Source organism: Falco biarmicus, chromosome 4 (assembly GCF_023638135.1).
Source record: "Falco biarmicus isolate bFalBia1 chromosome 4, bFalBia1.pri, whole genome shotgun sequence".
Lineage (NCBI taxonomy): Eukaryota > Metazoa > Chordata > Aves > Falconiformes > Falconidae > Falco > Falco biarmicus.
In genome coordinates, this window is record NC_079291.1 from 84,248,698 (window position 1) to 84,264,959 (window position 16,262).

The 16,262-nt window shown below is 45.1% G+C and overlaps 2 protein-coding genes and 1 long non-coding RNA gene across 4 annotated transcripts in view; 2 read left to right on the forward strand and 1 right to left on the reverse strand.

The window, feature by feature from the left end:
* Window positions 1-51: 51 nt before the first annotated feature.
* On the forward strand, window positions 52-7,117 carry CPSF4 (cleavage and polyadenylation specific factor 4). Of its 2 annotated transcripts, XM_056336698.1 has the most exons (8): window positions 54-357; window positions 1,266-1,316; window positions 1,841-1,993; window positions 2,782-2,877; window positions 3,030-3,123; window positions 3,580-3,652; window positions 4,515-4,607; window positions 5,969-7,117. In XM_056336698.1, the coding sequence occupies exons 1-8, from the start codon at window positions 255-257 to the stop codon at window positions 6,035-6,037; spliced, it is 732 nt and encodes a 243-aa protein (XP_056192673.1). In that variant the 5' UTR covers window positions 54-254; the 3' UTR covers window positions 6,038-7,117. The 2 variants fall into 2 exon arrangements, with proteins under 2 accessions (XP_056192674.1, XP_056192673.1); XM_056336699.1 differs by lacking the exon at window positions 3,580-3,652 and having other exon boundaries at window positions 52-357.
* A 1,160-nt stretch (window positions 7,118-8,277) lies between these two features.
* ATP5MF (ATP synthase membrane subunit f) lies at window positions 8,278-10,111 on the reverse strand. The gene is made up of 4 exons (XM_056336703.1): window positions 9,955-10,111; window positions 9,755-9,862; window positions 8,816-8,932; window positions 8,278-8,448 (listed from the first exon to the last, which is right to left on the reverse strand). Exons 1-4 carry the CDS (start codon window positions 9,968-9,970, stop codon window positions 8,420-8,422), a joined length of 270 nt encoding a protein of 89 aa, XP_056192678.1. The 5' UTR covers window positions 9,971-10,111; the 3' UTR covers window positions 8,278-8,419.
* A 138-nt stretch (window positions 10,112-10,249) lies between these two features.
* LOC130148271 (uncharacterized) overlaps window positions 10,250-16,262 on the forward strand; it is a 54,866-nt gene continuing 48,853 nt past the window's right edge. Inside the window, exon 1 of the long non-coding RNA XR_008821505.1 lies at window positions 10,250-15,899. This is a non-coding gene — a long non-coding RNA (uncharacterized LOC130148271). The remainder of the gene's footprint in view (window positions 15,900-16,262) is intronic.

The window sequence follows — 16,262 nt, forward strand, 5'->3', positions numbered from 1 at the left end:
CGGCGCGCCCTGATTGGCGGAGGCGCGCGCGCTGCCCGCCGGGCGCTGGGGTCAGGGGTGGCTCCCGGCATTCCGCGGGCGGGCGGCGCGGGGCGGCCAGGAGCGGCCGCCGCCGCCTCCCCTCTCCTCAGGCGCTGCCGGCGCGGAGTGGAGCGGGCCGGGCCGGGCCTGGCCGGGCCCGGCCGCCCGCTGCCTCCACCGCCACCACCATACCTCCCCTCCCTTCCCGCTGCCGCCGCCCCCCAGCCGCCACCATGCAGGAGCTCATCGCCAGCGTGGACCACATCAAGTTCGACCTGGAGGTGGCTGTGGAGCAGCAGCTGGGGGCGCAGCCGCTGCCCTTCCCCGGCATGGACAGTGCGTGCGGGCCGGGCGCTGCGCGGGTCCCTCCTCCCCGGGGGGGTGCGGGGCCGGCCTCTGCTGCGGGGCGGCTGAGACGGCTGCGGGCGATGGGGAGGGTTCCGCGGGTCTGGGCGCCTTGCTCAGGCCTTGGCCTTAGATTCGCGCAGCTGCTGCTTTCCCTGTAGGTTCCTGTCTTAATCCAGGCGTCTTTCTTTTCTGCTTAATGAAAGCAGTAGTTAGTACTTGGGCAGGCTGGGAAATGAAAGCGGAGGTATTATTGTGAATAAGTATCACTTTCCTGCATAGTACCTTTGGTTTTTTTATCATTCCCTTTTCATGGGTGAGGCATTTTGGTGGCAAGGGCACTTTCTCTTTAGGTATGTCCGTGGCCTAGTCTCTAAACTTTTTCCTTCAGTCTAATAGTCTGACACAAGTAGTCTCACAAGATTTTAGTTGCTTTGCTGAAATTTTCTGGCCAGGCTACTAAACTGGTGTTTTAACTCCGTCAGATGTTGTGGTTCCCATTGGTCAGGCTCAGCAAGGGTTAACAAGCTAATGGTTGTTTCAGGCTGTTCTGTTCAAAGAAATATAAGACTGTCATTGCCATCATGTAAATACAGGGTTCATAGACATGATTGACTTTACAGCAGAGGAAAACCTGGTCAGCAAAACCTAAACATGTGAAAAGCAAAACAAGCACTGCCAGATCTCTGCAAGTCCCCCTTGGTGTCCCCCAAGAAGAACAGAGATACCTGTGAGGGCCAGACTTGAGCAGGGAACTTATGTGGGAAAGTAAATTCTCCCAACCAAAATGCTTTTCTTTTGACGTTGAGGAACAGATTGTCTTTCTGGGGAAGGGAATATTTTATAAATTGCCGTGAAACTTCGTTAAAATTAATTATGTTTCTTTGCTCTCCCCACAGAGTCGGGTGCAGCGGTCTGTGAATTTTTTTTAAAAGCGGCCTGTGGAAAAGGCAAGTAATTTTTTAAATACAATTTTACTCGTACTCATAGGGCTGGAGGGAGGAAACTAGATTTTCTAGCACTGTCTACAGTACTCTTCTTTCTTATAAAGATGAGGGGATAACCTAGATAGAGGATAAAAGCGAAGAATGTTGGAATAACTGCAACAATTGTGAAATAGTGGTATTTTTTTAAGAAGCTGGAGGTGAATAAGCAAAGCTGCAGGTAAAGGAAGGCTTGAACTTAGCACACACAGACCTTGCTGTGGATGTGGCTGTATTAGTTGCTGTGGTTCGTGGTTGCTAGGATTAAGAGCTGGAGGCTGTGTTGCTTAGCTTGTTAGAGGGTAACATAAGACTTGTCTTAAACTCCTTGTTTTGCTATTGCCACTAAAGGCTGAATTCACAAGGAGAAAGTGGTGTCTTCTGAAACCTCCCTTGCAAAGGGGAGCAAAGCGTTGCTATTGCCCTGTGCCACCTTGGGCTGCATATTTTAATTGCTCTTTTTCCCTTCTTCTTGCCCCATCCTTCCACAGGAGGCATGTGCCCATTCCGACACATCAGCGGGGAAAAGACAGTTGTTTGCAAACACTGGCTACGAGGACTGTGCAAAAAGGGAGACCAGTGCGAGTTTCTGCACGAGTATGACATGACCAAGATGCCTGAGTGTTACTTCTACTCCAAATTTGGTAAGAGGCATTGTAACTCCTACTTAGTGCTCCTTGCTGGTGTGTGACTGTGGTGAAGAGGATCATGGTACATCCCTCTCATCCGTCTTCAGAGCATTACAGTTTTTCTGTGATGGTGATACTGTTAGATTGTAATTTCTTCAGATGTGCTTAGTTCTTCATCTTATTATCTCCCTAATTTTGTGACTTATTGTAGATGTCCTCTCTCAAGAGCTTGTCCCTTGGGGGAAGAGGGGGGAAGTTCAAGTTTTACTTGGGGTTTTATGCCTTATGTTCTGTTTTTGGTATGAGATGAGTAGGCTGAGCAGTTGGTCGTTGCATGACTTATTTTGGGGAGCTGTTGAGCAGCAGAGGGCATGGGGGTGCAAAACTTTTATGCACTTGCTTTCCAGCTCTGGAGATCTGGACATAATGAGGCAACTTGCTGTCAGAAACTTACAGTCTTGTAGGTTTCCTTGGATTGAGGTTAGTGCGCAATTTGTAGTTTCTCCACGCTTCTGGTGCACTAAATGTTTGGTTTTTGTTATCATGACTGCTCTTTCAGATTTAGTTTTGCATTATTTTTAAAAGCACACATAAGTAATCCAGCCTGGTAGAACTTTACTCAGCAGGAGTGAGTTCTTGGTGTTCTTTATCTAGGTTAAGGCAGGCAGTAAGACTGTTGTGCCTGAACGTATAAATGTTGGGTAACGGCTTTGTGGGAACTACATGATCCAGGTAATGTTTTGAGAGTCATTTGATCTCGAACCTGCACAATTGACTAAGAAGTGTGTTTGCCTTTGGTACAGGGGAATGCAGTAACAAAGAATGTCCGTTCTTGCACATTGACCCGGAGTCTAAGATCAAAGACTGTCCCTGGTATGACAGAGGCTTCTGTAAACATGGTATGTATGTTGCACTGTTGCTGCTTCTGTAGCTATAAATCAAGGGTAGGGTGTTGCTGTTCTTTCTTTGCATGATCTGCCTGTGTACTTGCTATTACTGAGTGCTAGGGTACATATATATAGAATGTGAACTACTGAGCTTTGTGTTGCAGGTCCCCTCTGCAGACATCGGCACACTCGAAGAGTCATTTGTGTGAATTACCTAGTAGGATTCTGTCCAGAGGGGCCTACCTGTAAATTCATGCAGTGAGTATGCTACCAGGCTTGTTCTGTAATCTTGTGTTTGCCTTGTGATCCTGTATATGTCAAAAAAGGGTGCTCCAGTGCTTCCCAATGGCTTTGGAGATTTGGCCAACATTTAGTTGTACCAAATTGAGGATACAGGGCAGGACCTCTTCAGGGAGCTACCACTAAGACTCTGGAGTGGTGATCAGATGCCATCAGTGCAGTGGGATCACGTGGGTTTATATTCCAGGAGACTTCTCAGGTGGAGTGATATACTACATACTGGATTGTCATTTTCATACATGTAATTGCTGAGCATCAAAATGCAAAGAGAAGAAGTGGGGAGGGGGTGGCCTATTTCCTGTAAGCAAAATTTAATTGGCTGATTGTATGTTGTTTGGAGTTACTTGACTGAACTGATGGTAAAATGTTGGCATATGATTTGAGAATCAATTTTCTTGTTTCCATCTAAACCAGCCCTCGATTTGAACTGCCAATGGGAACCACAGAGCAACCACCACTGCCTCAACCGACACAAACACAACAAAAGGTACACAGTTCCCCTGCCTCCCCTACATGCCCACCCTCAGAGCATTTCCCACAGCGCTTTGAAAGAGGGTATCTTGTTTAGCGGTCAAAATTGGACACCTGGGCTCTTGGATCTGGCTTGCTGGAAAGTCTCAGAGAAATACTCATTGAATGAGGGAAAGCCTTACTTATTTTACAACGGGGTGTGATATTCTTTTGTAATTAAGAACTTGGGAGACAAATCCTAATAAAATACAAAGCCCTGTCCCTTCTCTCTCCTGCCAGCCCTCTAATGTTCACCAGCTGATCACAACACACTGCTGCTGCTGTCTTTGTACTGGGACTGTGGTGTCCTGCTTTGTTCTGTTTCTCACCTCGCCTTGGTTAACCTTCTCAGTCATGAGTACTGTCCTCCAGCTCAGAGGCCAGCAGTGGCAGTTCTGTTGTTCGGGGCGCTGCCTGGAGGGGGTGTGTACTATGCAAGAAGTAAGCAGTGAGCAACACTGAGTGCCATTATTGAAAGCCCTACAATTGCTCCACCTTTACATGGAGATCTAGTCACAGAACACTCCCACTTTACAGAGAAGCACATCATACATGGTTGTGCAGCGGTCTGCCAATTTTTTTAATCTGTGTGACATCTCTCAGTGATAGCAATGGTAATTTAGCAGCCTAAACCTACTCTTTAAATCTTCTTTCCAGAGAAAAGCAGGATCGCTGGGCTCTGTAAGCCTCAGTGCTTATCTCTGGTGCTCCAGCTGGTGGAGCACCCACACACAGATTTGGAGGAAAACTGATCATTTGGTATATGGGGTGCTCTTTTCCCTTCCATAACAAATAACAACCATAACGGTCTTTATCCTCGATACTCTTCTAACCAACAGAGGACACCCCAAGTCATTGGAGTCATGCAGTCTCAAAATAACAACACTGGGAACAGAGGACCGCGGCCATTGGAGCAGGTCACCTGCTACAAGGTAATTCAGAGGGAAGGGATGAAGAGGGAAAGCAGAGGGTCCTAGATTTAAGAAACGCAGAGTGCACAGCACCAGAACTACATCATGCTGGTTTGCTGCTGGTTGCTTGTCTTGGGCAAAAGAATGGATTTGTAATGTGGGGTGTTAGTCCTGCGAAAGGTTTTCTCACAGTGTAAACAGGCTTGTGAAATGTGTGTGATTTTGGGGTGTGGGTACAGCTGTGGGAATTAGCGTTGAGTTCTGGGGTCTCTAGGTCACTGGTTTGCTAGTTCGTGGACTTGCTGTGGTGACTGAGGCTGCTGTAGGACAGACTTTGCTCATCTGCTAATGAGCAGGAAACCCTACCGCAGTGAGAGTTGAAGCAGACTGCTGAACTGTACATTTCAAAATCAGAGTTAATATTAGGTTTTGTCTCATGAGTTAATTTGCTTACAGTGGGTGACTGTAGAAAGATTTTCTTCTCCCCTGTTATCCTGGAAGGTCCTTGAAAGTAACAGAAATTGAATATGCAAAGACTGTTCAGTATTTCAGCTGTAGATGCCCCTCACTGCTGTCAAACCAAGGAGGGAGCTATTCACCTTGGATGCTCATTGAGGAGCACGGGTAAAACTTTGACACAATTGAGTTTCCACCTCTGCTTATTTTTCCACAAAAGCCCTAACCCTAGCCACTAGAGAAGGGCAAAGAATCTTCCTGTCCCATCGGCTTTGACGTTTGCATCGTTGTACTTGCCAGCTTCTGTGCCTTAGGTGCTTGCTTGGGTAAAAGTTACTGTGATTAGACAGGGATATTAAATAGCTGAATCCATTTCACTGAAAACCTTTTATTATATTATTGTTGTTATTATTAATAACAATAACAATATTTTAGATGCAAGTAAATTTTATATCTGGAGAGTGCTGTTGTACGAGATACTGGTATTTCTCTCTGGGCTTGAATAGCTTTGAGGCACAGAGTCATGAATCTCTTGTTCAGATGCACTTTTCCCTGTCTGATTCAGGATAGCTGATCAGGAGGGTCCCCATAGATCTCTGTTGTTGTGTGTATTGGAGTATTCTTGGAAGCCTCAAACACTGAAATTCTCCGTGTGTGTTACGGCTCTTTGCTGTTCGTAGTGGTGTGCTGAGAGCACTGTGTTATAATAACATGGCGTCAGACTGCTCCCAGCACAGAAGCAGCTTTTGCTCCAAGGAGTGGAGACAGCCCATAAATTATGTCCCTTGTGACACTGTGTTCCCCTTCACCTGCTAAATTTTTGCATCTTCCATATGCAGAAGAGCTTCCAAATCTGAAAAGTTACTGGCAGCTAGAGGAAGACAGCTGTAACTGTGTGATAATTCTTCTCTCTCTTTCTCTTTTAGTGTGGTGAAAAAGGTCATTATGCCAACAGATGCACCAAAGGACATCTGGCCTTTCTCAGTGGACAGTGAAAGAGCAGAACGAAGAGTGCAAGGGAGCTATTAACACTGAGAAAAGGTTTCTGCTTAGCACTATGTCTGAACTATTAATCAGGTTGTTTTTTAATGCCATTATTGAAAGAACTGGTCAGAGGCTGGCTGCTGCTAAGCAACATTTTTGTAATTGTCCACAACTTTTTAAGTTTTAACCTTTTTAAAACAGATTTTGGCCTCTACCTATTTTCATTGAGCCCTGCTGAAAGATCTAAAAGCCAATAGATTTGCAAGCCCCTCACCAGTGCAGCACTCCACATAAATGCATTTTACGCCAGTGTTTCTTTAAAGTGTTTTCCTTTTGCCACTTCTTTTTGGAGAACCTGCAGCGTTTCAGCCCTCCCTGTGGAAGCAGGAAGACTGTCTGGGAAAACTAATACTTGAAATGCCTTCCCTTCAGTGAGGAAGCAGGGATTCTGCTGTCCTGTAGCTCTTAAAAAGCAAAGTTGTGTTCCCAGGTCCAGCCTGTTGTAGTCGATAAGCTTGTCCTGGTAGGTGACTTAATGCATCATGTACATCAGGCTGTGAAACTCCCATCCACTTGCTTTGTTTCTGTGCTCCTTGCTCTACTGAAGGTTAGAAATGAATCTTCTGGGTGAGAAGCAATCAAGGGGAGATTAAATTGGCATCTCTGTTGTTAGCCAAACCATGATTGTAGGAAAGCCATGTCTGTGCTCATTTTCCATTTGCAAAAAGCAAGAAGGGAAATGAACAGAGCTTGAAGAGTAGGAATAGAAGAACCTTGTCTCAGCTCTACCCCCCCCATCATCCAGCTCACACTGGGCAGGTATTTCCATAATCTAGAGAAGACCAAGAAGTGGAGATGTGTATTCTTACGGAACACTGCTTTTAAAAGTGGTAGAGCATTCTTCTGAGAGTAATTTTTGCAAGTCAAAACCCTTTCAGTTTGCAAGACTATTTGAAAAGGGCCAATGATAAAATGTGAATTAAAAAAAAAAATGCATCTCCAGTGTGAGCCTTATTGATTCTAACCCCTCTTATTTGCTGACTGCCTTTATACTTTATTTTTATTGAAATGTACCGATGGAAAAAGTTGGCTGTGAATTATTTTTTTTTTTTTTTGGAACAAGGTAATATGACTAAGATTAAGAGAAGTGACCGGAACCTATCTTGGTTTGAATGACTGCAGTTATTTCACTGTGGAGAGTCTGAGTCAGTCAAAGTAGAACTTCCAAGGCCAAGTGACTGTGGTATGACAGACCCTCACTTTTCCTAACACGTCCTGCCCCCAGAGGCTGAACAGTGGCCAGACTATGAGATGTTACATGTATGTACCTAGGCACCTCAAAAGGGAACAAAACCACTCTGTCTGGCTACCTTCCTCATCTAGCTCAGGAGTCCGTAGTCTTCACTACTTGAATAGATGTTTTCAAAACCACAAAGCCTTCCTGTTACTGCTGAAGCTCTTGAGAGATTCTTAATATCCTGTAATAAGTGGTTTTTCACTCTCCCTCCTGTTCAGGAAAGGCTACTGCAGGCTGTACCTACTGTGCCCAGCTGCAGCTGCTGTGACAGTGGGGTGCACCAAGAGAGACATCACCTGGGGCCAAACCCACAGATGCTCCTTTAAGCTGCAGTTATGCACATGGTGTCTCCTGTTAAACTCAACACTGCATTTAAGTCAAGAAGCAAAGTTTTATTTTAGTTTAATTTCACAGGGCTTTGTTATACCAAGAGTCTTTTAAGCTTATACCCATTCAGAATAACCATCCAGCTTCCTTTAGCAATGAAAGTGGGTAAGAGTTTTGATAGAAATTTTGGGTTGTTGGAAGTAAGAAGCATTAGAATCCCAGTGACAGAGTGAGAGTCACGGACCTTCTCAAAGCTAAACTGATCTCATCTCAGACAGTGCTCTGCAACGATGGAAAACTCCCAAATACCTACAGTCAGCAGGTGACAGCCTGAGAGTCAGAAACACATGGCCACACCAACAAGCCACCAAAAGCTCAGGTATTTTTCTTTCAAATCAAAACATACCCTTTCAGCTAGTTGTCCAGCCTGTACACAAAGGCCATTAAGAAGCAATCCAATGCTTTGTACTTTTATTAAAGTTAAATATGAATTAAATTGTAATAGTTTCCCCAGTTCATAATGCAACCCAAGTAGCAGATGCTTTCCCAACCATTTCTGAACTTACCTTGAGGGGTGAAACTCCAAGGCAAACTTACACGCACTGTACAATTAACAAGTCAGCTCAGTGAATGCAAAGCATATGCATTTTATTATTATTATTATAGTACAGATTTTAATATGAATAGTTCTGGTGTCTTCTGCCAGGATAACTGTTCCAGTAGCCAAGTCTGTTTGAGAGCTGCACCTTCACTTTCTGAAATTCACCCTTCAGTGGTACTTCCTGTGGCGGTCATGCTCTGTATCGTTCAAAGTAAAGCAAGTTAATTTCACTGAAATCACAAAAAAACCCAAGCCACTCCTGAAATTAAGAGGACAGAAAGAACTCTAAAAAATACTCCAAGCATGTATTTTTTATGTACTGCCAGACCAGAGAGGCAACAAGACCTAAGCTTTCTTTGTCACTAAGAAAATACTGACACCTTCCGAAGTAAGCATTTAAGTTTTCTTGGCTAAAATAAGTTTGCTTGCCCACAGTCTCAGATTCAAGCAGCAATCGTTAGCACAGTCTTTCATTTTATTTCTAAAAGCAGCAGCAGAGTGTTTTTATCGCCCTAAGCAATCTTCCAGGCTGCACTATAGGCACTCAGTATTGCTTTTACTTACTCAGGTGACTGTAGCTCCAGATGTAGCTGACAACAACATAACCAGCAAGCACCATGGAGATACCACCGAGGCCCCCCTTCTTCACATTGATGTATTTATTGTAGTATCTCTCATAACCTGTGTAGAAGAACAGTTTTCACAGCAGCCAGATGAGTGGCATAATTTTCTGTGTTGGAAAGAAGCTGCCTGGTGTCACACAACTTCAGGAAATTGTTTCTAATGAGACACCTGAGGGCCTCAGAAGCAAGCCTGAGAGAAGGCAGCCTGTGTGTTAAGCAAGGTGAACTCCAGTTAATAGCGCTAAGCCTTAAAAAAAAAAAAAAAAAAGCAAACCATTTATAATTTTCCCCTAAACATTACTGTGACTTTAATGAGCTCAAGCTAGTTTGGAATTACTGAGTTCTTTAATACCAGTGTATATGTTGTAGACACTTGTGTTTGACATTTTGTGTTTAAATCTACCTGAACGTCATATTTGTACCTATAGCAAAGGGCATTGGTCTAAACTTTTGCCAAGTGATCGATAAAAGCCCTGTGTCCTTTTTCACCATATTTAGAGATCACTTGTTTGATTTTTTTTAACTTTATTTACTTGTGATGTTGGGGAAACCTCAAGATTTTCAGCAAATGGTTTCAGGGGTCAGGAGTAAGGCCACTGTATTTCCTCTTTATAGAAGAAGGACTGCGGAAAGCAAACCTTTGGCGGATAAAAACAAATTTACAGACGGGAGAACAAGATGCTAGAGGACGTGCTGTTCTGGGAAAGCAGAAATGGCCACGAAGCAGCCCCTGTTCTGCTGGAACCCTTGCCACGGCCACCGGCCAGAGGTGCCTGCGCCCTGCCCTGCCCAGCTCCCTCAGGAGAAGGGGTGCATCCTCCCCGGCCGGGAGCTGCTCCCCAGGGCAGGCGGTCCCCGCAGCCCCCCGCAGCCCCCTCACCTCTTCGCAGGGCCCCCGCGATGCCGCCGGGGGTGAAGTCCCTCATGGCCAGCCAGGTGGGCAGCTGGCCCAGCTTCACGTCGAGCAGCTTCATGTCCTTGAGGAGAACTGCGGCACAGAGAGACACACGGCCCGGTCAGAGAGGAAAGAAGGGAGGGAGGGAGGGAGCCACGGTCACCTTGGCGGGCTGCTGCACTCACCCGGCGGCTGCGCCATCTTGCCGCTCTGCTCTGCGCCGCCGCGGGGGCCGCCGGGAAGGGGCCGCTGAGGCTCACGGGAGGCAGGTCAGGCGGCAACCGGCAGCTGCGCGGGGGCGGCCGCCATCTTGGGCGGGTAGCGCGGCGCCTGAGGCGGTGATGGCCCCGGTGTTGCCTTGTCCCCGTCCCATCTCCTCACCGGAGGGGTCGGTTCCCCAGTGGCGGTCGCACACGCTGCCTCAGTTGCCGAAGGCCCCGCGTTGCGGTCTGTGGGGGTGGGGCCCTGGCAGCACGGCGGCCTGTGGTGGGCCCGGGGCAGCGCTCCCGCAGTCTCCTTAGCGGCCGCGCCCCTTCTCCAGCGCGTTACCTTGAATTAACTCCCGAAACACACAAAGTACGTTTAGAGAGGAGGCGTTGTTTTATTCTGCGCAGGATGCGAGGTGGAAGATTTCCACAAGTCGAGCACACCTCCTAGGATTCTTTACCAGATATTTATACACAAAAGGTACAACTCTCCACCTCTCTAATACAATTATTCCGCCTATCTAATACATATTCATCGTGCTGAGCTCCCCAAGCCCGCGGCGCCTGCGTGGGAATTGTGCTGAGCAAGCAAGGTCTGCTGCGCCTGCGCGGGGGTCTTGGGGGGCCTTTGGTGGTCCTTTGGGGGCGAATAGCCCAGCTCGTTTGTCCTTTCGTGGTTGCGTGTCGTCTGAGGGCACCAGAGCTCTTGCTTACCGTGCCGACTTGTTGCTGAGAAGGTGGATGTCCTTGGCCGAGCCAGTCTGTAACCCTGAGAGGTTCCTCACCTGTAACACCGGCAGCTTTTCGCTCACTGCCCAGACTTCTGATATCTTAGGTATGCTTTACATATAACCTGAACGGTCCTTGGATACCACGTGTGCCACATTTCTGCAGAGATCTGTCCCTAAGTTCTCTTGAGCTGTTAGTTTGTTTTACCTAAATATTTAAAATATAACCAAATGTATGTCTATGAGGTAGGTTTCCCCCTTTGGAAGTTTCAAATACTTCATTCTCCCTTCCATTCAGAACACCAAGAAGTTGAATTAATATATTTCCATTTACCTTCCACAGAGTTTTTCCAACTTGTTTTTGTACTTGGCTGGGGGCATTCAACCTTTTTTGTCTCAGTTGTCATCACTGTCCCATATGTCTCTGTCTCTCCATCACAGGCCACAAGAGTCTTCATAATACCTGATACATTTCTGTCTCGTAAGTGTAACACATTTCCCCAGTTTTATTAGTCTGATCTGGTACATAAGTTCTATTTTGTGTCAAATAGCAAGTGCTATCTTCAGCTAGGGCCTTACTGAGAGCGACTATTAGAGTGTCCCTTAATGGGAAAATTCCCCATTCTAGAGGATTTTTACTAGATTTTGGCAATGGAAGGCATGTGGTTATACTCGTCACACTCTGTAATCATCTGAATCCTTGCTATAGGTTGGTGGTCCTTTCAAATCTATTCTTTTCAGGCCACATTCCCAAGATGTGTTCTTCTACCGCCCTTATTGCTGCCAGATTTGCCCATCGATTCCCAATTGCTTCAGGAGCATGCCCAAATTGATGGGCTTTACAGTGCATTATTGCCACTTGTTTAGGCAAACTTATGACCTGTAATAATTTTCTTATTAGTTCTCCATATTTAACTGGTGTTCCTTCTGACAAAAGGAGACCCCTTTCCTTCCAAATTGCTCCATGTGCATGGACTACTCTGAAAGCGTTTAGAATCTGTCCATATATTCACAGTCTTCCCTTCTGCTACTTGCAAGGCTCTTATTAGCACAATCAACTCCACCTTTTGAGCAGAAGTGTTAGCAGGAGGGGCTTTTGCTTCCAACTCATCTTCTCCAGAAATAACTGCGTTTTCTGCCCTTCAAATTCCATCAGTCACGTGGCTGCTCCTGTCTGTAAACAAATTCAAGTCAGCCGAATCCATAGGTATATTTTTCAGATCAATCCTACTTGAATATAGCTGTTCAATTGTTCTCTAACAATCATATTCCGATTTACTTTCCCCAGACAACAGTAGTAGAGTGGCTGGATTCAAAGTGAGTGTCATTCTCAGTTTCCACATCATGGAATGATGTGAACAACCAATGTTGTCCCCCTTTTTGTTTCAAAACTGTTGTCACCACATGATACCTGCACTGTTATTTTCTGTCCCAAAGTAAATTTTCTAGCTTCCTGTATGAATAGCATGGTCACAGCAACGGCACTTAAACAGGCAGGCCATCCTTTACTTGATCTAATTATTTGGAAAAATATTTTCCAAGAAAATCTTGGATCTTTTTCCAAGATCCAGTCCTTTGAACTAAAACTCCAAGTGCAATGTGCTGTCTTTCATTCACAAAAATCTCAAAAGGTTTTTCCAAATTAGGAAATCCTAATGCTGATGCTGACATCAGGGCTTGTTTTAACTGATGGAAAGCTGTCTGGCACTCTTTGAGTCCATTCAAGAAATTCTCCCGCACTTTTCATTGCCTCATAAAGGGGTTTTGCAATCAGTCCAAAGTTGACGATCCAAAGGCGACATCACCCGGCCGTTCCTAGAAATGCTCTCCATTCTCGTTTAGATAACATCTGGCAAATTGCCTCCTTTCTTTAGGGACCAAGGCTCCGTTGGCCTTGGGTAATGGTGAACCCCAAATAAATCACGGCCTTTTGTGCAATTTGTGCCTTTGAAACTCGTTATCCTGTGCTCCTAGAAAATTCAAAAGGTCAATAGCATATCCTATAGAATCCTCTAGTGTTTGTGTTCCCAGAAGGAGATCATCCACATACTGCAATAAAGTTATTTCTGTATCCTCCTTTTTCCACCCTTCTAATTCTCTGGCGAGTCCATTTCCAGAGATTGTTGGGCTATTCTTAAATCCCTGTGGAAGAATGGTCCAGCATAGCTGGGTCTTTCAACCAGTTTTTGGATTCTCTCACTCAAAGGCAAGTATCTTTTTACTTCCCAGCTCCACAGGGATGCAAAAGAAGGCACCTTTTTAAATACAGTAAACCATCCATCAATCTCTTTAATTGTTGTCAGTAAAGTATATGGGGTTTGCCACAACTGGGTGGACATCTGGCACAATTTGATTTACTGCCTTCAAGTCTTGGACCAATCTATATTCATTCAAATCAGGTTTCTTTACCAGCAAAATTGGGGTGTTATACTCTGATTGGCATTCTCATGGTAGTCCACGAGTCATGAAATTTTCTCTTAAAGGCTCTAAACCCCTTCTTACTTCTAGCTTAATAGAATATTGCTTTTGTTTTACCAGTTGTGCTCCAGGTTTTAATGGGATGATTACCAGTTCAGCTATGTCAGAGTGTCCTGGGATCCTGGAGGACCATACCAGAGGGTTTACTGCATTCAGTAGCTCTTCCAGGATCATTTCAGGTTCTGGAGTTTCTTGTTTCCTGTAACATAAACACTTGTGCTTCCAGGCCTTTCTCTTCTGGTGTTTGAACCTGTATATTCCTTTTTCAAAAACAGTTCATGCACTTAGTTTACTGAGTAAATCTCTTTCCAACAAAGGCATCAGGCAGTCAGGAATGTATAGAAATTTATGAGTAAAGACTTTGCTTCCAATTCTACACTTATTTGGTTGGAAGAATGGCCTCACCTCCTTTTTCCTCTATGGCTTAAATAATACATAGATTTTGTCTGCTCAATTTACCTTTACAGGTTGTTAATACTGAACAAGCTGCCCCTGTATCTATTAAAAAATCTATTTTCTCCTCCCCCAACTTTAAGGTAACCAGGGGTTCTGTTGGGGAAACTTTTGATTCATCCCCCAGTCCTGTCAATCTGAATCTTGATCCAGGGTAAGCAATTCTGCCACCTCAGGATTCTCCTGTGTCCTTACAAAATTTATTGGAAATTGATTTTGAGGGCATTCCCCCTTCCAATGCCCTTTTTGTTTACAAAAAGCATGCTGGTCTCTATCCAAAGGTAGGCTAACCCCAGCTCTGAAGGGGGTCCCGTTATTTTTTCCCATAGGAGGGTGACTTGGCCTGCCTCCTTCATTTTGTCTTCTCCTATTTTGATTGCCTTCTGCTATTGCTGCAGCCAATACTTGAGATTTTCTGTTTTCCTTCTTAACCTGATCTTTCTCCTGTCATTTCTTCTCTTCCTCTCTACTGTTGTACACTTTCCATGTTACCTCTAATAACTTATTGACAGATCCTGCATCTGCTCCCTCTGTCTTTTGCCATTTCCTCCTAATGTCAGGATTCAACTGTCCCACAAACAGAGTCACAAATGTCAGTGCATCAGTTTCCCTCTCTGGATCCAAATCTGTCCATTTCCTAGCCACTTTGCATAATCACTCAAGGAAAGCTGATGCAGTTTCATCTTGTACCACCTGATATAATTCTGAAAAAAAAAAATCATTTTCAGTATCACATTCTTTACACCGAATAATATCAGTCTCTGATATTCACTCAGCAATAATCTTTGTGCCTGATTGTTAGGGTCCCAGTTGGGGTTGGTGGTGGGAAAATCATCCTCAAGTCTTCCTGCCTATGCATCCTGAGCATGAACCCTTTCTGCTTCTTCCCCTTGATCACTACCTCCCTGAATGTTTTCCTGTCTTGGAGACACTAACAGTTCTACATCATCTTCCTTCTCTACCAGTTCCTTATACTTTTCGTATCTTTTACCAATATATTACATGCAGAACAACAACATCTAAGCGGTTTGTCTTGAACTTGTTCTAAAGCCAAAACATTTTAATCTTTTGTTATCAATCCACAGTCCATTCTGCTCTTATAATTCGTTTACAATGTAAGAAAGAAATCCACGTGCTTCATCTCATTTTCCTTCCCTTCTACAAAACAACATCAATTTGTTATAGTATTATAATTCAAATTTCCATTCGTTGACCACTTCTCTTGGTCTTCCAATATGTATACCGGCCACCATTTGTTACAATATTCTGTGAACTTTTTATGTGTTAACAGATCACCTCCAAACATATTCCAGTGTTCCAAAATACAACCCAGTGGGGAAACCTTCAGTATTCCCCCTCGCTCAGAAGAAGTCAAGTTTTCCATTTGTAAATATTTTCCAATATGTCACAACAGTCCTTTAAAATTGCCAATAATGGAACAAATACAAGTACACCAAGCCAAAACCTAATTCTGCCTGCTCCAGTATCACCATACTAACACAGGAGAATACTATCAAGTAGCAGCTGCAATGACTACCAATTTGTACCTTCAATGGGTACGCCTTACTTGGGGAATATCAGAATAACAATGTCTCTATCCCAGTTTCAATCGCTCACTTATCACCACCAGGGAATTGCAAGGGGAGTTCCCAGAAAAATCCTCTGCTGTGCCCTGGAGTCCAGCTCGTGATACCTGCAGCAGTAGCAAGTGTCGATCAAAGTCCGGTCTCAAAAGCAGAGTCCCATCTGGGGTGCCAAAATTGTTACCTTGAATCCAGAATGACTCCCGAAACACACAAAGTATGTTTAGAGAGGAGGCGTTGTTTTATTCTGCGCAGGATGCGAGGTGGAAGATTTCCACAAGTCGAGCACACCTCCTAGGATTCTTTACCAGATATTTATACACAAAAGGTACAACTCTCCACCTCTCTAATACAATTATTCCGCCTATCTAATACATATTCATCGTGCTGAGCTCCCCAAGCCCGCGGCGCCTGCGTGGGAATTGTGCTGAGCAAGCAAGGTCTGCTGCGCCTGCGCGGGGGTCTTGGGGGGCCTTTGGTGGTCCTTTGGGGGCGAATAGCCCAGCTCGTTTGTCCTTTCGTGGTTGCGTGTCGTCTGAGGGCACCAGAGCTCTTGCTTACCGTGCCGACTTGTTGCTGAGAAGGTGGATGTCCTTGGCCGAGCCAGTCTGTAACCCTGAGAGGTTCCTCACCTGTAACACCGGCAGCTTTTCGCTCACTGCCCAGACTTCTGATATCTTAGGTATGCTTTACATATAACCTGAACGGTCCTTGGATACCACGTGTGCCACATTTCTGCAGAGATCTGTCCCTAAGTTCTCTTGAGCTGTTAGTTTGTTTTACCTAAATATTTAAAATATAACTAAACATATGTCTATGAGGTAACAAGTGGACGCCAGCCCAGCAACGTGAAGGACTCGTGCATGGTGTCTTTCCATGCCCCAGGGCAGGCCAATGCCTTGAACCATCCCTGCTGTATGTTGTGGGGTGCTGGGTGCCGGGTGCTGGTGCTTCCCAGTGCTGCAGCTTGTGAGAAAAATTCACAAGCCTTCATCAGCATCATCACAAGGCTTCATTAGTAGTCTTTTTGGGGCTGCTGATGTCT